We start from the raw sequence: 27,468 nt of genomic DNA, 5'->3' as shown, positions 1-27,468 counted from the left end.
GATAATAGAAAACTAAAAATAATTTCAATGTCTTTCAGAAGGAGAGTAGAACCTGACTAGTGTGGCTCAGTTGGCTGGGCATTGTCCCACAAAGCAAAAGGTCTCCCACTTGATTCCTGGTCAGGGCACATGCTTGGCTTATGGGTTCTGTCCCCAATTGGTGCATGTACAGGAGACAATCAACTGATGCCTTTCACGTAGAATTATTTCTGTCTCACACTGGTGTTTGCCTACTGCTCTTTCTCGCTCTCTTCCTCTGTCTCTAAAAAATAAGTAAATAAATTTTCTTTACAAAGGGGAGTAGAAAACCATGTGTTATTTATGTAATGGCATGTTAATGCAACTTTTAAGAAAGTGGTACCATCTGTGCTGACCTAGAAAGTGCATCTCCTTCTCTGTCTTCATGTCTGTCTACCTGTCCTATTACTGTTTTTAAGGATGGAGTAACAGCACACACATGTGTATGTGATGTGTCTGTGCTGTATTTAGGCACAGAAAAACTTATGAAAAAATCCCATTCTGCACTATTGGAATAGTTCTCCAGAAGTAGATTGAGAAGTGAGAGGCCTCTGTTTTTATAGTATGAACAAGCTTACTGGTGACATCCTTGGCAGGCTTTGTGTCAGTTAGATTGCTTTGTAGACCATGTTGAGAAGTTTTCTATTTTTCTTTCTCTGCTGTGAAATATTGGTATGATAGGGAAACTGTGTTCTTGAAGTTATATTGGTACTCATTTACAAACACTCTGCCCTGGTGTCTTATTAATCAATTATGAAAAAAGTTAAAAACAGGAAAATATAGAGAATAATGTAACTTCCATTCTTCTACCACTTTGTACTAACAATGCTCACCATCTTGTTCTTTGCTCACTAATCTTTTCCTTATTTCTTTGAAACAAAACTCTGTAAATATAATTGAAGTTCCCTGTAAACCCCTCCCTGATAGCATTTCTCCCACTTCTTCCTTCCTTAATGGCAGCCATGACCACAAATTTTATGGGTATTCTTTCTTTATAAACTTTTGTACTATTAGCACCCATTTCTGACAATTAATAAACAAACTTTGTGTACTTTAAAGTTGCATTAAGTGTTACATATAATTTGCATAATACATACAGAAGTGTATTTTTATAACTTGCTTTTTTCACTCAGTCTTATGCTTTTTGAAATCTATTCTTCTTGACACATTAACTTCTTTTTGATTATTTTAATCTTCTTCATTTTAATTTCAGCTCATATGAATATGCCACAATTGTTATCATCTCCGTTTAATGGGCACACAGATTGTTGTTGTTTTTTTATTTTTTTAAAGATTTTATTTACTTATTTTTAGAGAGGGAAGGGAGGGAGAAAGAGAGAGAGAGAAACATCAATGTGTGGTTGCCTCTCATGTGGCTCCACTGGGGACCCGGCCTGCAACCCAGGCATGTGCCCTAACTGGGAATCGAACCTGCAATGCTTTGGTTTGCAGCCTGCGCTCAATCCACTGAGCTATGCCATCCAGGGCTGATTGTTTTAATTTAGATGTGATGGTACCACGTAGGGCTCTATGCAGCTGCCTGGGGAACATGTGAGAGTTCTTTGCATATGTTCTCAAAGGTATTATATCTGGTTGGTAGGATTTGTGGACTTTCAGCTCTTCTAGGTATTGTCATATATTGTATATCATATTTTCATAATGTCCAATGTGGTTATGTCATTTGGCACATTTTCCAAACATATTGTCTTGATTTCTTCATTGTCTTCATCATTTTAGATAATCACATTGTTTAGTTTTTGCCAGTTGGTTGAGTGTGAAATGATAGGTCATGGTTCTCCTTTGCATTTCCAAAGTTAACACTAAAATTAAGCAACTTTTAACATGTTATTGGTCAGCTGGGTTTCCTCTGCTGTTAATTGCCTGTTCATGTCTTCTGCCAATTTTCTATTAGGCTCTTAGTCCTTTTCTTATTGATGGGTGATTTCGTAGAAGCTGAACTTGTTTTTTTTTCTATTAACCCATCTCCCCAATAGTTACAGTACTGACTTCAGTAACATGCTTTTTTAGTCTATTTTGGTTAGATTTTTTAATTCTTGGCCTAAGTTTGCACATGACACAAAAACAAATGTTCTCATCTGTTCTCTTTGTCATTTCCTATTGCCAGCAGTTAGAAACCTGAACCAGTTGGCTGCATGTTTCCCGTCAGTGTGAGAAGTCTGCATCTTGGACAGTCTGTGTGCAGAGTCCTTGCAGATATGAGAAGGTGCTCAGAGATTCAAAAATGCTTTTTCCCTTTAGTTAGATAGAGTATAGCTATTGAGTATTGGTGAACCTTTCAGTGAAAAGCCAAGTTTCCATTTCTGGGTCATAACTTTCATATTAGGAAGAGTGTAAGCAAGTCACTCTGGAAACTCTCCTGTCTGAGCTAATGATCTGGGACATGGAGAGGGAGTACATCCTCTCGGTTTGTCACCTGTTCTTTTTCAAGGACAATTGGGAAAGGCTCTCAATTTGGCAAGTATGCAGGTGGCTTTTACCTTTGAGAAGCCTCCACTTCACTTTGGAAGTAAATGGGAGTTTGAAGTAAATATAACACATAGCTCAGAAAGAGAACAGTCAAATTCCAGTGCCTAAGACATACGAGTTTGTCCATAAAGTATCCAGCCATGCACTATGAAAAGTAGAGATAATTATTGAGGAAGATACAAGAAACAGTGTACATAGGACAATGACACTTTAGTTGCCTTCAAAGTCATCACCTTGGGACCTCACACAGTTCTCCCAATTGCTATCAGCTGCTCTGTCATATTTTCCTGAATCTCATCAACAGTCTGAAATCTCTTCCTTTTCAAAAAGGATTTTAGTTTTGGGAAAAGCCTGAGGTTGTAGTGTGCCAAATCTGGGCTATAGGGGTGCTGAGTCACCTGGGTGATTTGATGTTTCACCAAAAAACTCTGTATAAGCCACGATGCATGAGCAGGTGTGTTGTCATGATGAAGCTGCTAATCACCAGTTGCCCATAGCTGCAACCTTCTGAATCATCTGAATAGTTTCCATGGAGGAATGTTCAAGCTTAATGCAAAATTGGATGCAGATTTGTTGCTCTACTTGCTCAGTCATTTTGAATGCAATGGCCACACAGTACACATGCTCACTCAACAGTGTCTACTGTTCCCACTGACTAGTATAGTGAAGTCATCATTGTTCACGCATACACATTCCAGTCCATAGTCCTTGGCTGCCAGGTTACATTGATGTCGTGCAAACCTTTCTCGTTAGTCTAACAATGACTGGACTTTATCTGGACAGACCTCATATACTGTTGGGATCTTCGTAATAGTCACCTTCCCCGAGTGACATACATGAAGGAGGAGACTTCTTAAGTTTCCTCCTTGCACAAAATCAAGCACAATGTGTCTTAACTAAACTTCATTTTGGAGTGAGATCTCCAAGCAGCAGATTGTAAAATGGTTTGTACAGTGATGTGATTTGCCAGGGAAGACACTGGGAGAAAAACACAAATGTCAGTAATGATTCTCTCTTGGAGGTGAAGTCTGAATGAGGTTTGTCTTTTTCTTTGGCCATGTTTTCTGAATTTTCAACAATGAACACATCTACTTTTGTAGTAGTAAAAATATGCTTGTTTTTTAAAAGGCCTCACATGTGGGATTCTCTGGTAGATTTTAGGTACACAGGTCACCACAGTACAGTGGTGGCTTCATTAATGGGGCATATAGCATTCAAGACCTGGGCTTAGGAGATGAATAGATGTGGGTTCCTGTTTCACTCCTGTTTCTTCCTAGTTACATGAGCTTTAGCAAGTTATTTACAAAACTTGCACAAATGAATATATATGATTGTTCTCAGAATTAAATAAAAAGATATATAAAATGCTCAGCATGTATCAGATATTGTTTGAAATGCTTGATAAATGTTAGTATATTAATGACTTAGAGTTTCTTATAACAGCAATTTTACCTATGCTTTTTTTTTCTTTGAGGTATTTTTGTATTTTAAGAGAGGGAAAACAAGAATTGACTCACCTAGCATGTAGTCATGTTACTGCTTCTTAGAGCCTCAGTTATAGTAAAAGAGTAAATGACAGTTTTTTTAGTGGAGGTGTAATTGGCATACAACATTATAAACATTATGTTATTGTCAGGTGTACAACATAATGATTTGATATTTGTATATATTGTGAAAGGATCACCACTGAAAACCTCCTCAACGTCCATCACCACACATAGTTACAAAATTTATTTTCTTGCAATGAATACTTATGCTTTTTCACATTTAAGGTCAATGTAACTGACTGTGGCTGTATTTCTGATTATGAAGGCTGTGTGAATGCACGTTTCCTATAAGTATTAGAAAAAACAACATTGCTGGCCTATTGCTATAGGAAGAAAGAAACTCAGAGGCTCCTCTCCATAGCTGATCAGAATTAGGTGAACTGCCAAACTTGAGGCTCCACTTGGCCTTGCCTTGAAACAAGAGCCCTGGCTTACAGGCCTACACAAGGCCAAGTGGGTGAAGCTTTGTGGTCTCTCCTTGAAAATATGACCAAGAATGAAACAACTACTTAGTTATTTTAAACATAGGCTGCAAAATGGCTTACATTAGTATGTAATGGCACCCAGTAATGGAAGCTGCCAAAAAAATATTCATGTTGGCAAGTCAATGAAAATACCCCTCTCTTCAATAACAGGCCTGGCTGGATTTCAGAACCTCTTTTGGACAGTGCTCAAACCTGTCATAGTTTATTTTGTTGCTCTGTTTTCATACAACAGATTTGGCCACTGTTTTTAATTGTATGAGTGCTGAAAAGGTGTTTTAAAATCCACTTACTCAAAAGATTGTCATCTGTGTCATGATCCTTGAGAGATTTCCACTGACACCACCATTTGCTGCTTCACTCAAGCCAGCAGCCTGAGATCTACCTTCTTTGTTACTGCTTACTCCTAGATTCCCCATATCCAAAACCAACCCTACACTTTGGCATATCACTTACAGAAAGTCAGAGATACAATTCTGAAAGAAGCCAGAGTGGAAAAAAACTTACCTATAGCATAGCAAAAATAAGAATTACCTCTGAATTCTCCTCAGAAATGATGGAGGCAAGAAGAGAGTGGAGTGAAATATGTTTAAAAAAAAACCCCTAAAATTCTATACCCTGCAAAAGTATCCATCAAAGAATGAAGGAGAGCCCTGGCCACTGTGGCTCAGGACATTATCCCATAAACCAAAAGGTCATGGGTTTGATTCACAGTCAGGGCACGTGCCTAGGTTCAGTCCCTGGTTGGGGTGCATACAGGAGGCAACCAATCAATGTTTCTCTCTCACATCTATATTTCTCTCCCTTTCCCACTCCTTCCCTCCCCCTCTCTCTAAAAATCAATAAGCATATTCTCAGGTAAGGAATAAAAAAAAATAAAGGAGAATAAAAGACTTTTTCAGACAAAAACTGAGGGAATTTGTTGCCAGTAGACCTACCTTATAAGAAATGTTAAAAGATATTCTTTAGAGAGATGGAAAATAATATAAATCAGAAACTCAGATCTACATAAAGAAAGAACGTAAAAGAAGAAAAAGGAATAAGTGAAGGTAAATAAAAACTTTATTTTTTATTCTTAATTGATTTATAAAAGATGACAGTTCAAAATCATAATAGCAACAATGTACTTGATTATATATCCTTATGTATATATAAATCATATACATTAGATATGTATGCTTATAAGTAAGTGAAATGAATGGTTATAGTGATGCAAGGGACAAGAAGAAGGAATTAGGATATTTTGTTATGTAGGTACTCTTACTACCTGTAAATTGGTATTCTGTTATTTGAAGGTGGACTTCAATTAGTTGTAAATTTATATTTCAAGTTCTAGGGCAACTACAAAAAAAGTTTAGAAAATATAAAAGATATGCTAAGAAAGGAGAGAAAGTCATATAAAATGCTCAGTTAAAATCACAAAAGGCAGAAAAAGAGGGGAAGACAAAAATAGGAACAAGGGCAACAAATAGACAGTGGTAATTAATATGGCAGGTATTAATCCAAATTATTAGTATATCGATAATCACTTTGTTTTTTAATTTAATCTGTGTTGTATATTTTTACATTACCCTTTTACTTTAAATGTTAATGATATAAATGCATCCATTAGAAAACAGAGATTGCCATAGTGGATCAAAAGCAAGGTGCAACTGTATATTGTCTATAAGAAATTCACTTTAAGTATAAAGATACATATAGATGAAAAATAAATGGAGGTAGAAAAATATACCATGCTAACACTAATCAAAGGAAAATAGGGGAGCTGTATTAATTTCAGACAGAGCAGTTTTCAAAGCTTGCTTTGAAAGTTATCAGGGATAAAGAAGGGCATTACATAATGATAAAGGGGTCAATTTTCCGAGAAGACATAGCAGTTCTTAATATGTATGTACCTAACATTAGAGAGTCAAACTATATGGGACACAAATTGGTAGGACTGCAAGGAGAAATAGATGAATCTACTGTCATAGTTGGAGCTTCAACACACCCCTATCAGAAATGGACACATCCAGCAGCCAGAAAATCAGTAAGGACATAACTGAATTTTTACAACACCATCAAAAAACTGAATATAATTGACACTTGTAGACTTCTTTATCCAACAACAGCAGAATACACGTTTTCTCAAGCTCATATACAACATTTATCAGGGTAGATCACATAAATAGCACACTTTTACAAAATTAAAACAATAGAAATTATGCATTGTCTGCTTTCAGACAACAATGAAATTAAACTAGAAATCAATAACAAAAAGCTAACTGGGAAATCCCCACATATGTGGAGAATAAACAACACACTTTCAAACAACACATGGATCCAAGAAGAAATCTCAAGCGAAATTTAAAAGTATTTTAAATTAAATGAAAATGGGAGACACAACTTATTGAAACTTGTGGGATGCAGTGAAGGCAGTGCTTAGAGGAATGCACATGTTAGAAAAGAAAAAATATGTGAAATCAACAATATAAGTGTCTACTTTAGTAAACTGGAAAAAGAAGAGCAAGTTAAATCCAAAGTAAGCAGAAGAAAAGAATTAGAGCACAAGTCAGTGAAATTGAAAACAGGAAATCCATAGAGAAAATCAATGAAACCAAAAGTTTGTTCTTTGAAAGGGTCAGTAAAGTTGATTAGCCTCTAGCAGACTAAAGAAAAAAGAAAGGACACAAATCACTATGTTAGAAGTGAAAGAAAGACTCCACTACAGATCCTATGGACATTAAAAAAATAATGGAGTACTATGAACAATTCTGTGCCCACAAACTTGATAACTTAGATGAAAGGGACCAATTCCTTAGAAGACAAAATATGCCAAAACTCACACAAGAAGAAATAGATAATGTGACTAAGCCTATATTTATTGAAGAACTTGAATTGATAATTAATAACCTTCTTTAAAAGAAATCACTGGGGCCAGATGAGTTTATTGGTGAATTCTACCAACCATTCAGGGAAGAAATTATACCAATTCTCTACAGTCTGAGAGGAGAGAAGCAGAAGGAATACTTCAAACTCATTCTATGCAGCCAGTATTACTCTAATACCAAAACCAGACAAAGACATTACAAGAAAACTATAGACTAATTTCTCTCATCAACAAAGATGCAAAAATCCTCAACATAGTATTAGCAACCAAATCCAAAGAGGTATAAAAAGTATAATACACCATGACCAAATGGGATTTATCTCATATATGCAAGGCTTGTTCAACATTTGAAAATCGATTCATGTAATCCATTATGGTGAATTGGTATAATTTTTGCTTACAATATGCAGTTATATTTTTGAGTAATTGAAAACAAAGGAACATTATATCTTCACTTACTCCATTTCCAGTATTCTTCATTTTTCTGTGTAGATCCAATATTCTCTCTGGTATTTTGTTTTCCTTCTGTCCACAGACTTTTCTTTAAAATTTATTTCAGAGTCCAGGTGTCTCAGTTGGTTAGAGTGTTATCCCCGCATACCAAAATATTGCAGGTTTTTGATGCCTGGTCAGGGCTAATACCTAGGTTGTGGTTTGGTCTCTGGTCTGGGTGCATATGGGAGGCATCTGATTGATGTTTCTCTCTCACATGGGTCTTTGTTTCTCTCTCTCTCTCTCCCCACCCCCTCTCTCCTTCCCTTCCTCATACTCCAAAATCAAGAAACATATTCTTGGGTAAGGATTAAAAAATTTTTTCTTACAGCACTTTTTTTCCCAGTTAACTCCATTATCTTCCATCTTGCATCATCTCTCCCAGAAAGTCTTCTGTAATTCTTACCTTTGTTCCTGTTTATATAATGTGACATTTTTCTCTTGGTTGGCTGTAATATTACCCTGTCTTCAGCAATTCCAGCATTTTGAATAAAATAGACATCAATGTGTGTGGATTTGGAGGGAAGGAGATCATGTTTTCTGAGCTTTTTGGTTGACTTTCATTAGTTTTGGAATATTCTCAGCCATTATTTCCTTAATTTTTCTTCTGCCCCATTTTATGTTTCCTCTCCTTCTGGGGTTCCAATGGCATGTGTTAAGCCATCTGATAGTTTTCCTACAGGTCATGGATGCTCCGTATGTTCTTCTTGATTTTTTTGCCTTTTGTTTCTTTATTCAGGATGATTCCCATTGAGTAATGTTTAGGATCGCTGATTCTTTCCTCAGCTGTTTTGAGATTACTGATGAGCCAGTCAGAGGCATTCTTCATCTCTGTTATTTTGTTTTTCATTTTAGTGTTCTCTTTAATACTTTCTTATGCTTTCCGTTTCTCTGCTGAAATTACTCATGTGATTTTGCATGTTGTCCACTTTTTCATTAGAGTTTTTGACATTAATCATAGTTATGTTAAATTCATTGTCAAATCATGCCGTCACTTGGGTCACTCCTGAGTCTGGTTCTGATGACTGATTGGTCTCTTGGGTGTGTGCTTTTTGTGGATTCCTCTCAATGTCTTGTTTTTGAAAGCCAGGTGTGTTGAGTAGGACAGTAGATGCAGAGGTAAACAGTTTTTACACTGGGATTTGGTATGCCTTTCCTGATGCTAGGCCTTTAATGTAGGGATTTGACTTAATCTAGTTTGAAGTTAGGTGAGATTTAAGGTTTGTGAATTGTTGTGGGTAGTCTTGGTATAGGGCAGGTTTCAAATTCTTGTGGCAATGCCTTGTATTTAAGATGAGGATTGGTGGCCATAGGATGTTTTTCCTTTCGTATCTGCTCCACCCTCAGCTTTTTGTCTTCCCTTTGCCCTGCCCTTGGAGAACACCTCTTCCCATATTTTCTTTCTGACTCTCTCCCAGAAGTATTTATTTTCCTGTTACTTGTTAACTTAATATGTATGAGCCTGGTGATGGGAGAAGTGGCAGGCCTTTCCTTGTGGTTCTGATAAAGGGGGGAGAAGGGGAAGGGTTGTCAGGAACATGTATAAAGGACATGAGGAAAAAAACAAAGAAGGGTAGGATTAAGGGTGGGAAGTGGGGATGGCTGGGGTGAGGGGGAGTAGTGGGGGGAAATGGAGACAACTATACTTGAACAACAATAAAAAAAAGTTAAAAAATAAAATAATAGAAAGACTACCCTTAGGCAGGGACTGCTGCACTGTGGCTTGAGAATGTGGCCTTCTCAGTACCCCTGGCTCTTCTGGGGGAGGTATATCTATTCCTGCTCCTTCCCCAATTCTCTTCCCCCAACTACCACGGGTTTTCTGTAATGGCAGTTTTTTGTGCTGTTGTCTCCATTCACTTCAGTAAATTAGAATGTATTTGTATCACATAATGAAAGAATTAGATGTTGAACCACAATTATTTCCAGTTATTTTCCTTAGATTTTTCCTGTGGATGTTTGACCTTTGAGAACTTTATGTCTACTGATAGTAGTCTTAGGGGATTGGAAAATTAGTGGGTCTTGCAGGATTGTCTGTCAGCTGTCCTGCACTGGGCAGAATCCTATCTATCTGTTTATAGCACCAGAAACTGTTGAAATATGTAGCAGAAAATTTCAGTTGCTGGTTAAATCTTTTGGTAAAAATGTACACTTAAAAGAGATGATTGCTAAAAAATTTAAATTAGATTATAAAATTATTCTGTCACAAAGGAAGGACTTGTTTCTTTTTAGTACTTAGTAAGCAGTATTTAACGAGCTTCTCACAGGAGTACCAAGGAATTTTCCTGACACACTTGTTGGATTGAACAATGGATAGGTGTATAGACATTTTTAACCAGGCTAGCTGGCTCTGCCTTTGAGCTGGCTTCTTAGAGGTCTTTAATTAGCCAAAAATATTACTTAAGTTAATACTGTGAGACACACAAAACTATAGGCTATGTTTCTTGATACTATATACAGATGAGAATGGCTGCTACTTCACTACTTCCTACACCAAGTGGTTTTCAGTAAATCTTTCCTTTTTAAAATTCCTAGTAAAATGGTATAGGAAAGTGGGTAAAATTAGGGGGAAATCCCCCCTCTGATTGGTACTCCTTACTGTCCTTTCAGCGTTTGAGTGAAGAGGGGATCTTCTTTGTTGCGGGAAGTAGTATCCCCAGTGAGTAAAACTAACCAGACCAGTAAATCAACTGATGACCAATAATAGGGTGACAAAAGCTGCCCACAAATCATCCTCATGCCTAGGCTCTCAGTTCTTAAACTAGACTCATCTCTTTTCAAGTTAAAGCTGTGACTCATGGTTTCAGATTTTTTTTTAATTGGAAGATTTGCAATTTTGTTCATCTAAAGGTTCTCACTGAGCACATAACTATTGATAGGTTGTGTGTTCTCATTAACTGTTCTACCAAGATAAGTCTTGTATTGATTAGAGCCTTTAATTTTGGGATAGTTAGTGGCTAGCTAGAGAAACCCTTCAAAATCTTCAGTGGGAAGGAAACTTTTCCTTTCTTAGACTGGAAGTTTAGGACTGGTGTTGAGTTTTACTTTATTCTTTTTTTTCACTAAAGAATTAAATCTTTATTTATTATCATAGTAGGTTAATTGCTAATGTTCAAAATCAATAAATTATGAGATGTTTCTAAAACATACATTTAGAAAATGGGATAAATTCCAAAAGAAAAAGTATGCATGGGTGATTGCTTCAAAGAAGCAGGGCTGGGAGTTAAAATGTGCTCAGTTAAAACAAGGCTATTTTTATAATTTTTAATACCATTTAATGTTTGTAATATGCACATTTATTAATTTGATTAACAATTAGGAAACATTATTTTTTCTTATTTTTTATTGTTGTCCAAGTACAGTTGTCTCCATTTCTCCACCACCACTCTCCCCATCCCAACCATCCCTACTTCCCATCCTTGGTCCTGCCCTCCTTTGGCCTTGTCCATGCATCCTTTATACATGTTCCTGACAACCCTTCCATCTTTTCCCCCTTTCTCCCCTCCCATCTATCCTCTTGTTACTGTCAGTTTGTTCTTACTTTCGCTGTCTCTGGTTATATTTTGCTTGCTTGTTTTTTTTTTTTTGTTGATTAGGTTCCATGTATAGGTGAGATCGTATGGAGTTTGTTATACTTTATCCTTAAATTTATTCGGAGGCCAACACTCTATCATGTATTGTGAGACCCATTATCTTTTTTTCTTTGCGTGCACATGGGAAAAGGAGACCGGAGAACACTTTTTCTCAGTTATATGGGGACCTGGCTGCTGGGAGACAGTGCTCCATGGGTCTTGTGGGCAGAGGCACTCACTGCCCTTTTCTTATGTACTACCTTTTCAGGGGTGTTTGTATAACTAATAGCCTTGGAAGATAGAGTGTGTCCCTTCTGGAGCAAAGGGCAACTTTGTTTGCTGTCACCCTCTAAGTCATAGTTCAGGTAGGTTTGCGTGTAGCCACTTGTAATGGATTTGTGTTCCCTAATCTCAGAGTTCCTCAGTTGGGACACAAACCCAGGATCTACCTGAGTTTCTTCACACCATCCCCATGGGATTTCCAGATAAGGGGAACTAGTGCGAACATGAAGCTCAGGCTGTCTGATATCCTGTGAGTAATACAGTTCTTTGTCTCCGACCCAAGACCCTTGTGTCTTCTGAGACCATCTATATAATAGCTTGCTAATGGGGCAAAATCTTAGCTTCTTTATAGTTATGACACTGTCCTTAAACATTGCTCCACCTTAACATTAATGTAAAAAAACTTGAAAAATAGAAAAAAAATCAGTTTTAATCCCATCACTCTAAGATTATAGTATTGGTAGTATTTTTATGTACATGTTTTCATTTTAGGTACATATTTTGACATAATTTTAATCTTACTGTAATATAGAATCATATCCTGCTTTCAATAATCAACATTCTTCTGATTGTACAAGTAACTCATGGTAATTATAAAAAATTAGAAAATTTTTTAAAATTAAGAAAATTAGTTCTCTGCATTAGGTCTTTTACCTCCTTGGTTAGGTTTATTCCTAGGTATGGATCAGAACAATTAACAGAATCAAAATGTCCATACTACCCAAAGCAATTTACAGATTCAATGAAATATTTATTAAAGTATCAATGGCATATTTTACAGACATAGAACAAACACTTCAAAAATTTATATGGAACCATAAATGACCCTGAATAGCTGCTGCAATTTTGAGAAAGAAGAGCAAAGTAGAAGGGATCACAATACCTGGTACCAAACTATGTTACAAGGCCACTGTAATCAAAACAGCCTGGTACTGGCATAAAAACAGGCACATGGACCAATGGAACAGGACAGAGAGCCCAGAAATAAACCCAAGTCTCTGTGGTCAATATTCGACAAAGGGGGCAGCAACATACAATGGAGTAAAAATAGCCTCTTCAAGAAATGGTGTTAGGAGAACTGGACAGCTACGTGCAAAAAAAATGAAACTCGAGTACCAACTTACACCATATACAGAAATAAATTCAAGGTGGATAAAAGATTTAAATATAAGTCGTGACACCATTAAAGTCTTAGAGGAGAACATAGGCAAGAAAATCTCAGATATTTGAAGCAGCGACATTTTTATTGATATGTCCCCTAGAGCAAGGGACATAAGGGAAAGAATAAACAAATGGGATCTCATCAAAATAAAAAGCTTCTTCACAGCTAAAGAAAACAGTAATAAAATAAGAAGAGAACCAACCATATGGGAAAACATTTGTCAATGATACCTCAGACAAGGGTTTAAACTCCAAAATATATCAAGAACTTACACGACTCCACTGTAAGAAGACAAGCAACCCAACTAAAAAATGGTCAAAGGACTTGAACAGACACTTCTCCAAGGAGGACATACAGAGGATCCAGAGACACATGAAAAGATGCTCAACATTGCTAGCTATCAGAGAGATGCAAATTAAAACCACAATGAGATACTACTTCACACCAGTCAGAATGGCCATCATAAACAAAACAACAAACAAGTGCTGGAGATGTTGTGGAGATAAGGGGACCCTAGTGCACTGCTGGTGGGATTGCAGACTGGTACAACCACTATGGAAAACAGTATGGAATTTTCTCAGAAAACTAAAAATGGATCTGCCTTTTGACCTGGCAATTCCACTGCTAGGATTATATCCTATGAACTCTGAAACACCTGTTCAAAAGAACCTATGTCCTGCAATGTTCATAGCAGCACAATTTACAATAGCCAAGTGTTATTATAATAACCAAGCAACCTAGGTGCCCATTGGCAAATGAATGGATCAAAAAACTATGGTATATTTACACAATGAAATTCTATGCAACAGAAAGAAAGAAGGAGCTCCTACCCTTTGTGACAGCATGGATGGAACTGGAGAGCATTATGGTAAGTGAAATAAGCCAGGTGGTGAAAGACAAATACCAGGTGATCTCACCTTTAACAGGAACCTAAACAACAAAACAAACAAGCAAAATATAACCAAAGACACTGAAATTAGAGAACAGGCTGACAGTGACCAGAGGGGGGAAAGGGGGAAGGGTTTACAGGAACAAGTATAAAGGACACATGGACAAAAACTAGGCGTTGGGGTGGAAATGGAAGGGAGGTGGTGAGAACTGGGGGGGTGGGCAGGGATGGAAGTAAAAGACAGAAAACTGTACTGGAACAACAATAAAAATTAAAAATAAATAAATAAATAAAGGAAATTATTAGTGTGTTTATTGCTCAAAAATTGTTTCTATTACTATTGTGTATTTTCTTCCAATATTGTAATGAACATTTATTATAAAGTTATAATGAGGACTGTTATTTTTTATTCACTTAACATGTCTTATGTACTTTCCTACTTCATTAAATATTTAAAAATAGGCTTGGTTGCTTTAATGACTGCAGTATCTCATTTTTTGGATGTCCATATTATTGTAATTACTTTACAATAATTATTTAGTCAATTTTGGAAATTGATTATCTCTTTGTATATTGTTCCTCTCCCTCTCTCCTCCTCCCCCCTCCCCCAACTTTGCTCCTTTCTGGGACTGCACTTCCTTGTATGTCAGAACTTTTCAACATTTCTATGTGTTTTTCCTATGCTCTATTCTGTATTTTCTATTTCTTTGCCTGAATATTTTATCATGATGTATCTTCCAAATGTTAATTTCTTTAGCTAAATCTTATCTGCTTTTAAGCCCATCTTTAAAATTCCAGTTGTTGAATTTTCATTTGATTCTTTTTGTAGTTTCTATTTATATGCTAAAATTGTTCATTGGCTTTTAGTTACTTAGTGTTAGACTGTTAAAAACTAACATTGTTGATTATAAATGTTTTATCTTACACATTTTGTATTTTAGAAATATTTTGTGAAATAATGAGACTTACTAGGGTAAACATACTGACTTTGTGTGCAGGGGACTTTAGTTATGATGCTATTTTCCCATAGAACATTAGGTTAATAGAATATTTAGGTTTTTCTTTTTATACTGGCAAATTTACATATCAGCTGGCACTAGAAGAGAGAACCAGATTAGATAAATTTGAGGTTCCTGTGAAAAAATACATGAAGATGGTCTGAGGAGAAATAAATATGAATTGAGTATATAGATCAGTGATTTAAGCTGTGGGCTTAGTAGGAATTTCATAGGGAGACAATATAGGCATACCTCATTTTATTGTGCTTCACAGATATTGCTTTTTCCCCCTGCAAATTGAAAGTAAGAACCTCCACCAGCAAAAAGATTATGACTTGCTAAAGGCTCAGATGATGGTTTACATTTTTTTAGCAATAAAGTATTTTTTAATTAAGGTATGTACATTGTTTTTTAGACATAATGCTATTGCATAGTTAATAGACTACAGTATAGTATAGACGTAATTTTTAAATATACTGGGATACCAAAAAATTTGTGTGACTTGCTTTATTGCAATATTTACTTTATTGTGGTGGTCTAGAACTGAACCCACCTTGTCTGCAAGGTATGCTTGTGTAGGGCCAAAGGAGAAGAGTGCCTGGGACTGAGCTTTGAGGTGCTCCATTTCTTAGTGACTAGGTAGAAGACACTTCTCCAGAGGTTAGCCAATGTTGTAAGTCTTTTTAAAGAACTAGTTTTGATACTGATTCTCTGTACTTGACCTATATTTTATTTTATTTTATTGCCTTCTGTTATCTTTATAATCACCTTTTTATTTTCTTTAGATTCTTTTCTATTTTTGATTTCTTAAATTGGATGCTTGGCTTCTTAAGCCAAGTGTGTTGGTTATTTAAGTCTGTGTTTCTTAAAAATTGAAAAATAAATCTCTGTTCAAGAACTGTTTAAATTGCACCCCACAAATTTTGATATGCAACATGTCATCACTCTTCTGTTCTAAGTATATTTTAATTCCCATAAGGGTTTCATTTTGTCTCATGAACTATTTAGAAGTTAATTTTCAATTTTCTTAGACTACAAGGTAACTTTCTATTTGTTACTTTTGGCTTAATTACACTGTAGTAAAGGAAATGACTTATGTGATATGAGTCCTTTGTAATTGTTGAAACCTGCATTATAATTTATTACATATGGACCTTTTATAAGTATTCCATTTGTGCTCGAAAATGATGTGTGTTTCTCAGTTTTTGGATGCAAGACTCTTCTATATTTGTCCAGTAGATCAAGCTTCTTAAGTGTGTTGTTTATTTCTTCCCTGTACTGATTTTTTAAATCAAAACTGAGAGAGATGTTAAAATGTTATGCAGTGCTGGATTTGTCTGATTCTCCTTGATAATCTGTCAATTTTTGTTTTAATAGATTTTGTTTTTCTATATTCTGGATAATTTCCTTATCTCTGTCTTCTAGTTCATTAATTCTCTCTTCAGCTGTGTTTATACTATCACTCAATGTGTTTAGTAATTTTATTTTTCATTCCAATTTCTAAACATTTTAGTTAATGCTTTTAAAAATCAACTTGGTGTTTCTGGGTTTGATTCCTTTCTTATACTTTGTTTTATATATTTTTTGGTTTAACTTTATTTTTTGAGATTGTTTTATTTTTTCCCTTTTCGCTGAGTTTATTGGGGGGTGACCCTGGTTTACAAAATTATACAGGTTTTGGTTGCACAATTCCATAATACATCATCTGTACACTATATTGTCTGTTTCCCACCCCAAGTCAATTCTCCTTTCTTTTCCTTTTAATTAATTTAAACATACTTATTCTACTATACACTACTTTTTTCACTTTTTTGAAGGTTTGGTGTTTGTTATCTGATCCTGGTCTTTGTTTTGTCTGGATGGTTTCATATGCTTCATAATTTAGGATTGTGTATTTTCTTCAGTGGGGCTCTTTATTTTTGAATCCAAAGAAAGGTGAGGTCACTTTCAGCAAGTATTCTTCCAATTTTTTTTTTCGAGTTTTCATCTGCCAGGCTTGTTGCTATTCTGGGAGCAATTTTTATGTTACTTTTTCAGCCTGGGAGTGTCCAGACTGTATCGTTTAATGTAATTTTAAACCCCAAACTTGGATGAATTTCATGCTTATGAAGATGAATTCTCAAATTAGTTTACCTTTCATTCCACTCTAAGTCCTTCCCCATAGGAGCCCTGATCAAGATAAGCTTCCCTGTCCTCAGCAGATGGACTATTTTATTGTTTAAACTAGTCCAAGAGTTCATTGAAAATATAGCCTTTTGAGGGTCTCAGTCTTGTCATAAGGGTCTTGATTCCAACTTTCTACATCCTCCAGCTCATGGTTACATCTCATTCTGAGGGTATTCGAACCCTCTTTCCAGACTACTGAAATGTCACAGCATCACTCTACTGCTGCACTGCTCTGAGCCTTTTTGTTTATTTCACCGAATGACTTACTTTTCTTACTTAACTGAGAGCTCAGCTATTCGTTTAAATGGATGATTTGTTTTCTATGGAATTATCCAGTATTTGAGGAGGGAAGTTTCTATCAATTTAATCAGAAAAATTTTTATTAGTGTACAAGCTATATATTAGGGGGCTTATGTTTATTTATATTTTTAATATCATTTTAAAGTATATTTTACTGATTATTACAGTTTTCCCAACTTTCCCCCTTGCACCCCCCCCAACCCTCCAGCATTCCCCCACCTTAGTTAATGTCCATGGGTGGTACATATAAGTTCTTTGAGTTCTTTGTTTCCTATACCATTTTTTACCTCTCCCCATCTATTTTATGCCTACCAATTATGCTTCTTCTTCCCTGTACCTTTTCCTCCCTATTCCTCCCTTCCCACTCCCCACTGAAAATCCTCCATGTGACATCCATTTCTGATTCTGTTTCTGTTCTACTTGTTTGCTTAGTTTTTGTTTTCATTGTTTTTATTTTTTAGGTTCATTTGTTTTTTTTTATTTTTTAAATATATTTTATTGCTTATGCTATTACAGTTGTCCCACTTCCCCACTTCACTCCCCTCCACCCTGTACACCCTCTCCCACCCACATCCCCCCTTTTAGTTTATGTCCATGTGTCATACTTATAAGTTCTTTAGCTTCTACATTTCTCATGCTATTCTTACCCTCCTCCTATCTATTTCCAACCTACAATCTATGCTACTTATTCTCTGCACCTTTTCCCCCTCTCTCCTCCTCCCACTCCCCTGTTGCTAACCCTCCATGTGATCTCCATTTCTGTGGTTCTGTTCCTGTTCTAGTTGTTTGCTTAGTTTCTTTTGGTTTTGCTTTAGGTGTGGTTGTTAATAATTATGAGTTTGCTGTCCTTTTACTATACATGTTTTTTTAATCTTCTTTTCTTAGATAAGTCTCTTTAACATTGTATAAAATAAGGGCTTGGTGATGATGAACTCCTTTAACTTGACCTTATCTGAGAAGCACTTGATCTGCCCTTCCATTCTAAATGAAAGCTTTGCTGGATAGAGTAATCTGGGATATAGGTCCTTGCCTTTCATGACTTGGAATACTTCTTTCCATCCCCTTCTTGCCTATAAGGTCTCTTGAGAACTCAGCTGACAGTCTGATGGGAACTCCTTTGTAGGTGACTGTCCCCTTATCTCTTGCTGCTTCTAGGATTCTCTCCTTCATTTTTACCTTGGCTAATGTAATTGTGATGTGCCTTGGTGTGTTCCTCCTTGGGCCCAACTTCTTTGGGACTCTCTGAGCTTCCTGGACTTCCAGGACCTCCTTCCTATTTCCTTTGTCAGAATGGGGAAGTTCTCCTTTATTATTTGTTCAAATACATTTTCAATCTGTCGCTTTTCCTCTTCCCCTTCTGGTACACCTATAGTTCAGATGTTGGAACGTTTAAAGATGTCCTGGAGGTTCCCAAGCTTCTCCTCGTTTTTTTGAATTCTTATTTCTCCATTCTTTCCTGTTTGGTTGTTTCTTTCTTCCTTCTGGTCCACTCTATTGTTCTGAGACCCAGTTTCCTTCCCATCACTATTGGTTCCCTGTGCATTTTCCTTCATTTCTTTTATGGTGACCTGCATTTTTTCATGTAATTTGCACCCCAAATCAACCAATTCTCTGAGCTTCCTGATCACTAGTGTTTTGAACTATGCATCTGATAGGTTTGCTATCTCTCAGTTGCTTAAAAGGATGAGTTCTGGGGCACTGATTTGTTCTTCTGTTTCAGCCATCTCTCTGTTTTTTTCTTAGTCTGGTCGCTCCTGTTAAGGTGAGGGGCGGAACCTTAGCTGTTCACCAGGACTGGGCACCCCAATCACTAGATTGTGACGTTGTATGTGGGGGCAGGGTGGGCAGGGAACAAAGGTGGTAGCTCTGTTCTCCATGAGACCTCAGTCCCTTCTCTGGGATCCTGGGTTGTGCGCTCTGCCCTGCTCCACAATCACCACCTCACTGGGTCTGTCAGCTGCCGCTTGCGTACTCAGGGTCCACCCGCTGTGATCTTGCACGCCCCGGATGCCTTGCGCACCCCCGGTTGCCTTATGCACCCAACTCTATTTGCTCTCCATGCTGCAACCAGCACCTGGCTCCCCATCTCCGCCCCTCCTACCTGTCTGGATGAACAGGTCTATTTCAACTTCTTGGCTGTCTGACTTCCATTCAGATAAATTTTCTGTCAGTCTGGGTGTTATTCTGCCTCTAAATTGTTGTTGTTCCAATCTTGGTTGTGCGTGGAGGTACGGTGTGTCTGCCTGTGCCTCCACGTTGGCTGGAAGTCTAGGTTCATTTGTTGATAGTTGTGAGTTTGTTGTAATTTTACTGTTCATATTTTTTATCTTTTCTTAGATGAGTCTCTCTAACATTTCATATAATAAGGGCTTGGTGATGATGAACTCCTTTAACTTGACCTTATCTGGGAAGCACTTTATCTGCCCTTCCCTTTTAAACGAAAACTTTGCTGGAGAGAGTAATCTTGGATGTAGTTCCTTGCCTTTGATGACTTCAAATACTTCTTTCCAGTCCCTTCTTGCCTACAAGGTTTCTTTTGAGAAATCAGCAGATAGCCTTATGGGAACTCCTTTGTAGGTAACTGTCTCCTTTTCTCTTGCTGCTTTAAGATTCTCTCCTTATCTTTAGTCTTGGGTAACTTAATGATGATGTACCTCGGTGTGTTCCTCTTTGGGTCCAACTTCTTTGGGACTCTCTGGGCTTCCTGGACTTCCTGGAAGTCTATTTCCTTCACCAGATTGGGGAAGTTATCCTTCATTATTTGTTCAAATAAGTTTTCAATTTCTTGCTATTGTTATTCTCCTTCTGGCACCCCTATACTTCAGGTATTGGAACATTGCAAGTCATCCCAGAGGTTCCTAAGTCTCTCTTCATTTTTTTGATTTCTTGTTTCTTCCTTTTCTTCTGGATGGATGTTTATTTCTTCCTTTTGTTCCAACTCATTGCTTTGGGTCCTGGTTTCCTTCCTGTCACTGTTGGCTCCCTGAATATTTTGCTTTATTTCATGTTGGGTATCTTTCATTTGTTCTTTCATTTATTCATCAAGCTCAGTCAGTTCTGTGAGCATTTTGATTACCAGGGCTTTAAATTCTCCATCAGATAGGTTGCCTATCTCCTCATCGTTTAGCTCTCTTTCTGAGGTTTTGCTGTGTTCTTTCATTTGGGCCATATTTCTTTGTCTTGGTGCAGCTGATACGTTGTAAGAGGGCGGAGCCTTAGATATTCATCCAGGCAGGGCAACCCTCCTGACTCTACGTCAGACTGGGAATTTCTCCCACCTAGGTAACCCCCATATTCCACAGTCCACACTACATTTTTTAACTTAAAAAAATTAGACATGAATTTGTTTAACCACCTTTGTTTTCAGTGGTATATACATTTACTTTTTTTAAAAAACAGTTGTTGTGGTACCTGTTGGGGAAATCTAATGAGATGCTATTTTTAGCTGAATTCTGTTGTAGGCCAAAAGTCACTTTTCAGTAAAGAAACACAAGACAAACCAATAAATAAACAAACAAATAAATATATACATTTATATTAACTATCTTTCTAAATTTACCTACTCATTTTTTTTTTCCTGAGTAGAAGGTAACATGTTAGAAGTGCTATTAAACAGAGACATTTCTGAGCATTTTTTCACAAGTTTTACATGGCCTGGTAATCTTGGTCATCAGAATAGTAACCTCACCACACCTTACTGTCATAGGTAGGCACAGGTAACCAGGTTCTTAGTGATCGAGGACAAAGAATTAAACCAAACACACAGAGTTTATAGCATAAAGAAAGAGGGAAGATTTATTAAGCGATAGTATACTCCACAGAACATGGGAGTGGGCCAACTCTGAGCAGAGATTGATCCTGTGGGCTGGAGGGATTCTATTCTTATAGGGCAGAATCTTCCTGGCTAGTCTTTTGGTGGGCTTCTATTGTGCATGTACAAGTAGTTGCATTTCAAAGCTACTGTGCATGTGTGGTCTCCCATGATTTTCTTGATTGGCTACTGGAAGGAAGTCCCACAATGTTAATTCATTATAATGTTATTATAATGAATTGGGGGTAGTGCGCAGGTGCATTCTTTGAGCCACCATGATTCAGAGTTATTCCAGAAAACAGGAACAGCCAGTCTTAGGGGGTCTTTGTTATGTATGGATGTCTTTTATCTTAGCCCTGCGGGGTCTCTGTAATTTCCTTCCTGACTATCTCCTGCCCCATTACCTTCACTTTGATACTTCTAGGAAACTGCATGCTTGTGGGGTGGGGAAGACTCATTTAAGAATTTAGGCATGACAGACTAAATTCTGAACATGCCTCTTTATACAGTGTCTGGCAGGGAGCACACTGCTTGGTAGTTTCCTGAAAGTTTAGTAGAATAAGAAAGGGCAAACATAACACTCCCAATAATTTATGTATGACCCCATTAATGTATACTCATCTTGTACTACCAGTGGCCAAAGTTACATTAGAAACTGAGGGCTAAGTTATTTAACACAAATGTTTGTATTAAGCAACCATTGATGCAGAAAAGATCACATAAGGACCATTACAGAAAAACAACTCAATTCTGTTTTTAAAGAGAATACAAATTTGTGGGAGGCCTCTCTGCATGGTGTGGGCCCACCTCCCACTGGGAGATGAGATGCACAGGACCCTGGACCACGGGAGAATTGCCTTTTCATTTGCACATATCCCTCTTCTGTGATGTGATTAGCAGCATTGGCTCCTTTGTTTTCTGTAAAAGGTAACCACCTAAAGTGAATCTGTGCATAGTAAATGAGGACCTTCTTATAATGTGCCCAGTAAGACAATAAAAGCTCATTGGAACAAGGGCTGAGGCTTTTGCTCCCCTTGAGAGAAAAGCCATGCTGCCCCTTTCCTCCACTGGACTCAGTAGTCTGTGTGAATGTCTCATTTTCATCCATAATGACATGGACCCCACAAGCCAGGGTCTGCATCACAAATGTAACATAAAATGGAATGAGTGCTTGTACTATAGACAGAATTACAAAAGATTGTGGTTCTCCTCAGTGATGCAGAGAAGGAAGAGAGACTGAGTGGATGAGAAGGAGTCAGGAAGAGGCAAACGCAAAATCTGATTGTCAAAGCAAAATAAAACAAATGTATTTAAAAGATAATTATTTTTATTTTTAAAATAATAAAATAGCATATTTCCTCTAAAAAGTTATAAAATTCATACCTGAACTTTGTAAGCCAGTTAATGTTGAAAACCTCTATTCTTAGTTAAAATACATACATAAGTGCATGTATATATATATATATATATGTATATACATACATATATAACAAGATATATATATATATGTAGTTAATGGTTAAGAACCTTTTTAAATTTTTTTTATCGTTCAATTTCAGTTGTCCCACCTTTCCCCCCTCATTCTTCCCTGATCCCCCATCCCCGCTCCCACAGTGAATATTTTTTAGTGCAAGTGTTTTGTTCCAGAAAGTAGAAAGAGCATATCACCTGAGGAAGAAGGGCTGCTTTTTAATGCAGACCACAGTGATTCTGCTAACCTTAACTAACACCTGAGCCCTGAGAAGTAGTGTCCCAAATTTGGTCCACACTGACTTTTACCTTGGCAAGTTTTCGCTTGATTGGGTACAATTTGTTCTATATTGTTATAGAACTCTGTTTAGGATTATAATATACAATTTTAAAAACTTTATTTTGATTTTTAAGGAAATAAATGGCCTCTGGTCAGGGAATAGTGCAGTTTATCGTCCGTGATATTAAAACCTTATGCTGTTTCACTTTATTTTTCCTTAACACATACTTTTCCTTCTAGAGCAATTTTGCCTTTGTTTTTGTAGTTAGCGTGTTTGCCTCTTAAGAAGTATAGTCATAACAGTCTATTAATCTGATAGACTTTTAAGATTGTGCTCTTGGAAGAAATAGTAATGAGAGACTGCTGGTGATGATTAGACAGATTGAAGCCAGAGGTTTAATTAGTGCTAACAGACAGACTTTATCATGTGGAACACTTCCATCTTCAACTTGAGAAAGACTTGCCCTTTGCCATGACTGCAACAGGATTTGAGCTCATGTTTTATTTTCTTGCCATGTCTTCTCCCTGCAATCAGCTAATAGACTTCTTTGCATGTAAAATACCTTCAGTACTAAAGTCTTCTAATTTAGTTTTTCTTTCTTTCTGGAAAGCACACTGAAGATTGCTTCCAGGCAGTGAATGTAGATTTTCTAGCAACAGGATGCATATCTAAAATGCCTGAATTGATTTTTAGAAAATCAATACAATTTCATTTTCCCCATGAAAATATTTATTTTGGAAAATGTATGTTGTTGCACAGCAAGTGGGTAAAGCTCAGACATGAGTTCTTACCCAGCACTTCCTTTCTGGGAGTGATCCAGGGCTGGCTGACTGTGGTCCTCCCTGCTGCTTTCCTGAAACAGCCCTAATGAGCTGAGTGCTGTCACAGGTAAGCTTTACTGATAATAAAAAAGGACATTTATAAATGATTTACTTTTTAAAATATAAATAAGTACCTATAATACCATCATTCAATTTCTTCTTTTCAATATGGGAAGGGAAAAAAGAGTGTTTAAACTCAGCCCCACCTTTTAATCATCTGATGCTGCCTGGCATGGGTGAGCTGCAATTGATGTGATATTTGGGAAGGTACACCATCTTTTCATCACCCCCAAAGTTTGGTTTTGTGTTGTCAAAATTGGAGCATGCCACCAGAGGAGTTTTGCATGAGCATATCATCTCCCTCCCACCTCAAAACAAACAAAACACAAACAAATAATAGTCATTGCTTTGAAAGTGCTGTCAGAATTTAATTAAGCAAAGTCTAGCTAATTGCCTTCCAAAGTTACAGAGCTAATACTTCGCATTTGGTGGTTTCTCTAGAAAGGACCCTGAAAGACACTGTTAAGTCAAGAATGCATGTGGGTTGGGTGGGGTTTTCTCACTGATGGAGTTGCTGTGGTTTATACAGAGCAAGGCTGCTGTGCTGCTAGGCTGTCAGCCACCGTGTTTGATATTCTCCCTGCCTTTCCTCCTCACCCCCTCAGGACAGAGAGAATGCCTGTAGCCTCTCTTAGCTTTATTCACTGAAAGTGATGTTGGTCCTGATTACCAGTGTGTCAGACTCCTGTTCTCAGACAAAGGGGGATCAGCTCCCAAATGAAGAGTGGAAATGAACTTGACATGGATGAGGGAGGCATCATAACCCTAGCTCAGCAAATTCACCACAATTGGGTTACTATTAAATACAACAACAAAACTTTAAGCCAATGTGCTCTTAAAAAAACGCCTTACATAACTCACTGAAGCAGGTTTAAGTTTCTTCTGGTTCAAGTTTTCTTGCCTCTTTGATAATCAAACAATCTGAAGAAAGGCATAGAGTTTCAAGGGAGAAGCTGCATGATGGGCTCACAATAAAGCCATTTACAAAGGGCCCTTTTATTAGCTTACACAGTATCTGCATCATTCGTAGTCTCTGGCTTTACTACAAGGCTCCATTTAAACTTAACCAGCTTGCACACTTAACTGATCCAGGAATTACTCAATACAACCAGCCAGCTACTGTAGCCTTTTTTCCTTTTTGATAAGAGGATGTAACACAATGTGCTTTACAGTTCTTAAATGACTACATTTTCCCTGTCTTTCAGATGTGGTGCTGTTATGACCTTTTGTTCTTAATAAAATTTCACATGCTTTGATTATATTTTTAAAAGTATAAACAAACACAATATTGATGCCCTACCCTTTGAGTTAAATTTTAAAATCTGGTAGATGATATAGAAATGGAATTCATGTCATAATATTTACACAGCTGATTTTAAAAACATTAGATATTATTATTAACTCTTACATATTATTAAATCAGACCTAAAAATATTTTCTTTATTTTTGAGGGAGGTTTTTTTAAAAATCAATTTTTTTGAAGATTTTATTTATTTATTTTTAGACAGAGGGGAAGGGAAAGAGAAAGAAAGGGAGAGAATCGTCAGTGTGTGGTTGCCTCTTGCAAGCCCCTGGGGGACCTGGCCTACAACCCAGGCATATGCGCCTACTGGGAATTGAACTGGTGACCTGTTGGTTCACAGGCCCATGCTTAATCCACTGAGCTACACCAGCTGGAGCTTAAGGGAGGTTTTGATACAATTCCTAGTGGTACTTCAGTATTTCACTTCTACTCTTGCGCACTTCTGGTTATCTGCTAGTGTTTATGCTGTTTCTACTACCACAGTGCTAACACACTAACCAGGGCATACTTGATTAGTCCCTGCACGCAGGAGGAGAGAGGACAGAGTCCTGAGGATATATTTGGTAGCACATCGCACTTTGGACCCACACCTCAGAATACTGTCTCTCAAACTTTGTTAAGGAACAAAAATTGTAGAATGTTTGATAAAAATGCACATGCCTGGGCCCCACCCCCAGAGACTCTGATTCAGTAGGTCTCGTGGGGGGTATGGGAAACAGGTGCTGAGAATATGCATTTTAACAAACACTGTTGATTCTGGTGCTGATTGTCATGAACCATACTGAGAACCATGATCTTAAATTCACCAGGAAGTGTTGGGAATAGTCATGTCCCCCTGTTGGGCCTGCTCCCCCCACGTGAGTGGGGACCACTTTGTATGGAGTGGCCCCTGGTGTCATTTCCCAGAGCTATTGGTGGCAGGCAGAGAAAGATGCCTCTAGTACTTGGAGGATTGAAACAGTGAACACCCTTCTTCTGTGCTGCTTGCTTCTGAGGAAGGGCTCCACCGCAGGCATCCCGATCCCAGGAACATGCCTTATTGGGGGCTGGCACTGGCTGTTTGACAATGTCATCTCACTCCCACCCCAGCTTTGCACATGATGAGAATTTCACCATGGTTGTTATCTGCAACATTTAATCCAAGTTTGTGTCTCTATCCTCTTTCCCAACCCTTATTCAAGTAATTTTAGTTCTTTAGTTAAAGATTTTTTCCAAAGGATTTCCAATGAGTTATAGGTGCTCAAGTAGCATTTGGGGAATTATGGATGTAACACATTTGTTCATCTTATGAAGATGACAGATAGTGGAAAATGTGCTGATGATACCACTGATGTTCACAGCACTTTGCCTGAGGTGCTGAGTGTGTTCTGTTTGTAGACTTTCCTTCCGCATGTAGTTGAAGGACTTTTTTATCATGAGAATTTTTATTTTTTTTAATTTGCTTTTCAATTACAGTTGACATACCATATTATATAAGTTTCAGGTGTACAACATAGTGATTATGTATTTATATGACTTGTGAAGTGGTCCCCTCAATACTCTTAGCTTTACCTGATACCATACATAGTTACTACAATATTATTGACCGTATTCCCTATGCTGTACTTTATGTCTTCATGACTGTTTTGTAACTATCAATTTATACTTCTTAATCCCCTGACATTTTTCATCCATTCACCCAGCAGCCCTGCCATCAGGCAACTCTCAATCTATCCTCTGTATCTATGAGTCTGTTTTTGTTTTGCTTATTTAATTTTTTTCATGATTAGATTCTGCATATAAGTGAAATCATGGTATTTGTCTTTCTGTCTGATTGCTTCCACTTAATAACCTCTGTGTCCATCCATGTTGTCACAAATGGCAAGATTTCATTCTTTTTTATTATTGCATGATATTCCACAGTATGTATGTACCACATCTTCTTTATCATTTATTGATGGATACCCAGGATGCTTCCATATCTTGGCTATCATAAATAATGCTGCAACAAACATTGGGTGCATCTATCTTTTTAAATTAATGTTTGGTATTTATTTGGATAAATACCGAGATATAGAATTGCTAGGTCACAGAACTAGACAATACAACTCCCTTATAGGCATCACCCAGTTTCCAGAGTTATGAAAATTTACCATTTTGGGGGGCAGCTTTTTGTTTTTTCTTAAAAGTTGCTTGTGGCATTTCTAATTGGTTCAGTTGTGGAATGACTAGAACTTGAGATGTGTTGCTCGGGGCCTGAGTGCAGTGGTCATGAGTAGTGATCTGTGTATGTCCTTGTCAGGAATGTGTTCCAGAAGACCTGGAACTGAAGAAGAAGATTTTTGCTCAGTTAGATGGAATCATTGGTGACGACGTGATCCTCAGCAGCTCTACCTCATGCCTCTTGCCTTCCAAGCTGTTTGCAGGGCTGGTGCACGTGAAGCAGTGCCTCGTGGCTCATCCTGTGAGTATGTCAAAC

General features: G+C 37.3%; 1 protein-coding gene across 4 annotated transcripts in view; it reads left to right on the top strand.

Moving 5' to 3' along the window:
• Positions 1 to 27,468, top strand: part of CRYL1 (crystallin lambda 1) — a 130,543-nt gene that overhangs the window by 69,045 nt on the left and 34,030 nt on the right. For all 4 annotated transcript variants that reach the window (XM_045844902.1, XM_045844904.1, XM_045844903.1 and 1 more), the window contains one exon: positions 27,292 to 27,453. In XM_045844902.1, the coding sequence (XP_045700858.1) occupies positions 27,292 to 27,453 (162 nt within the window). The remainder of the gene's footprint in view (positions 1 to 27,291; positions 27,454 to 27,468) is intronic.

The sequence above is a fragment of the Phyllostomus hastatus genome, unplaced genomic scaffold, assembly GCF_019186645.2.
Source record: "Phyllostomus hastatus isolate PE091 unplaced genomic scaffold, TTU_PhHast_1.1 phas_contig_41, whole genome shotgun sequence".
NCBI classification, from domain to species: Eukaryota; Metazoa; Chordata; class Mammalia; order Chiroptera; family Phyllostomidae; genus Phyllostomus; species Phyllostomus hastatus.
The sequence above is the reverse complement of the archived record's forward strand: the minus strand, read 5'-3'. Positions and strand labels throughout refer to the sequence as shown.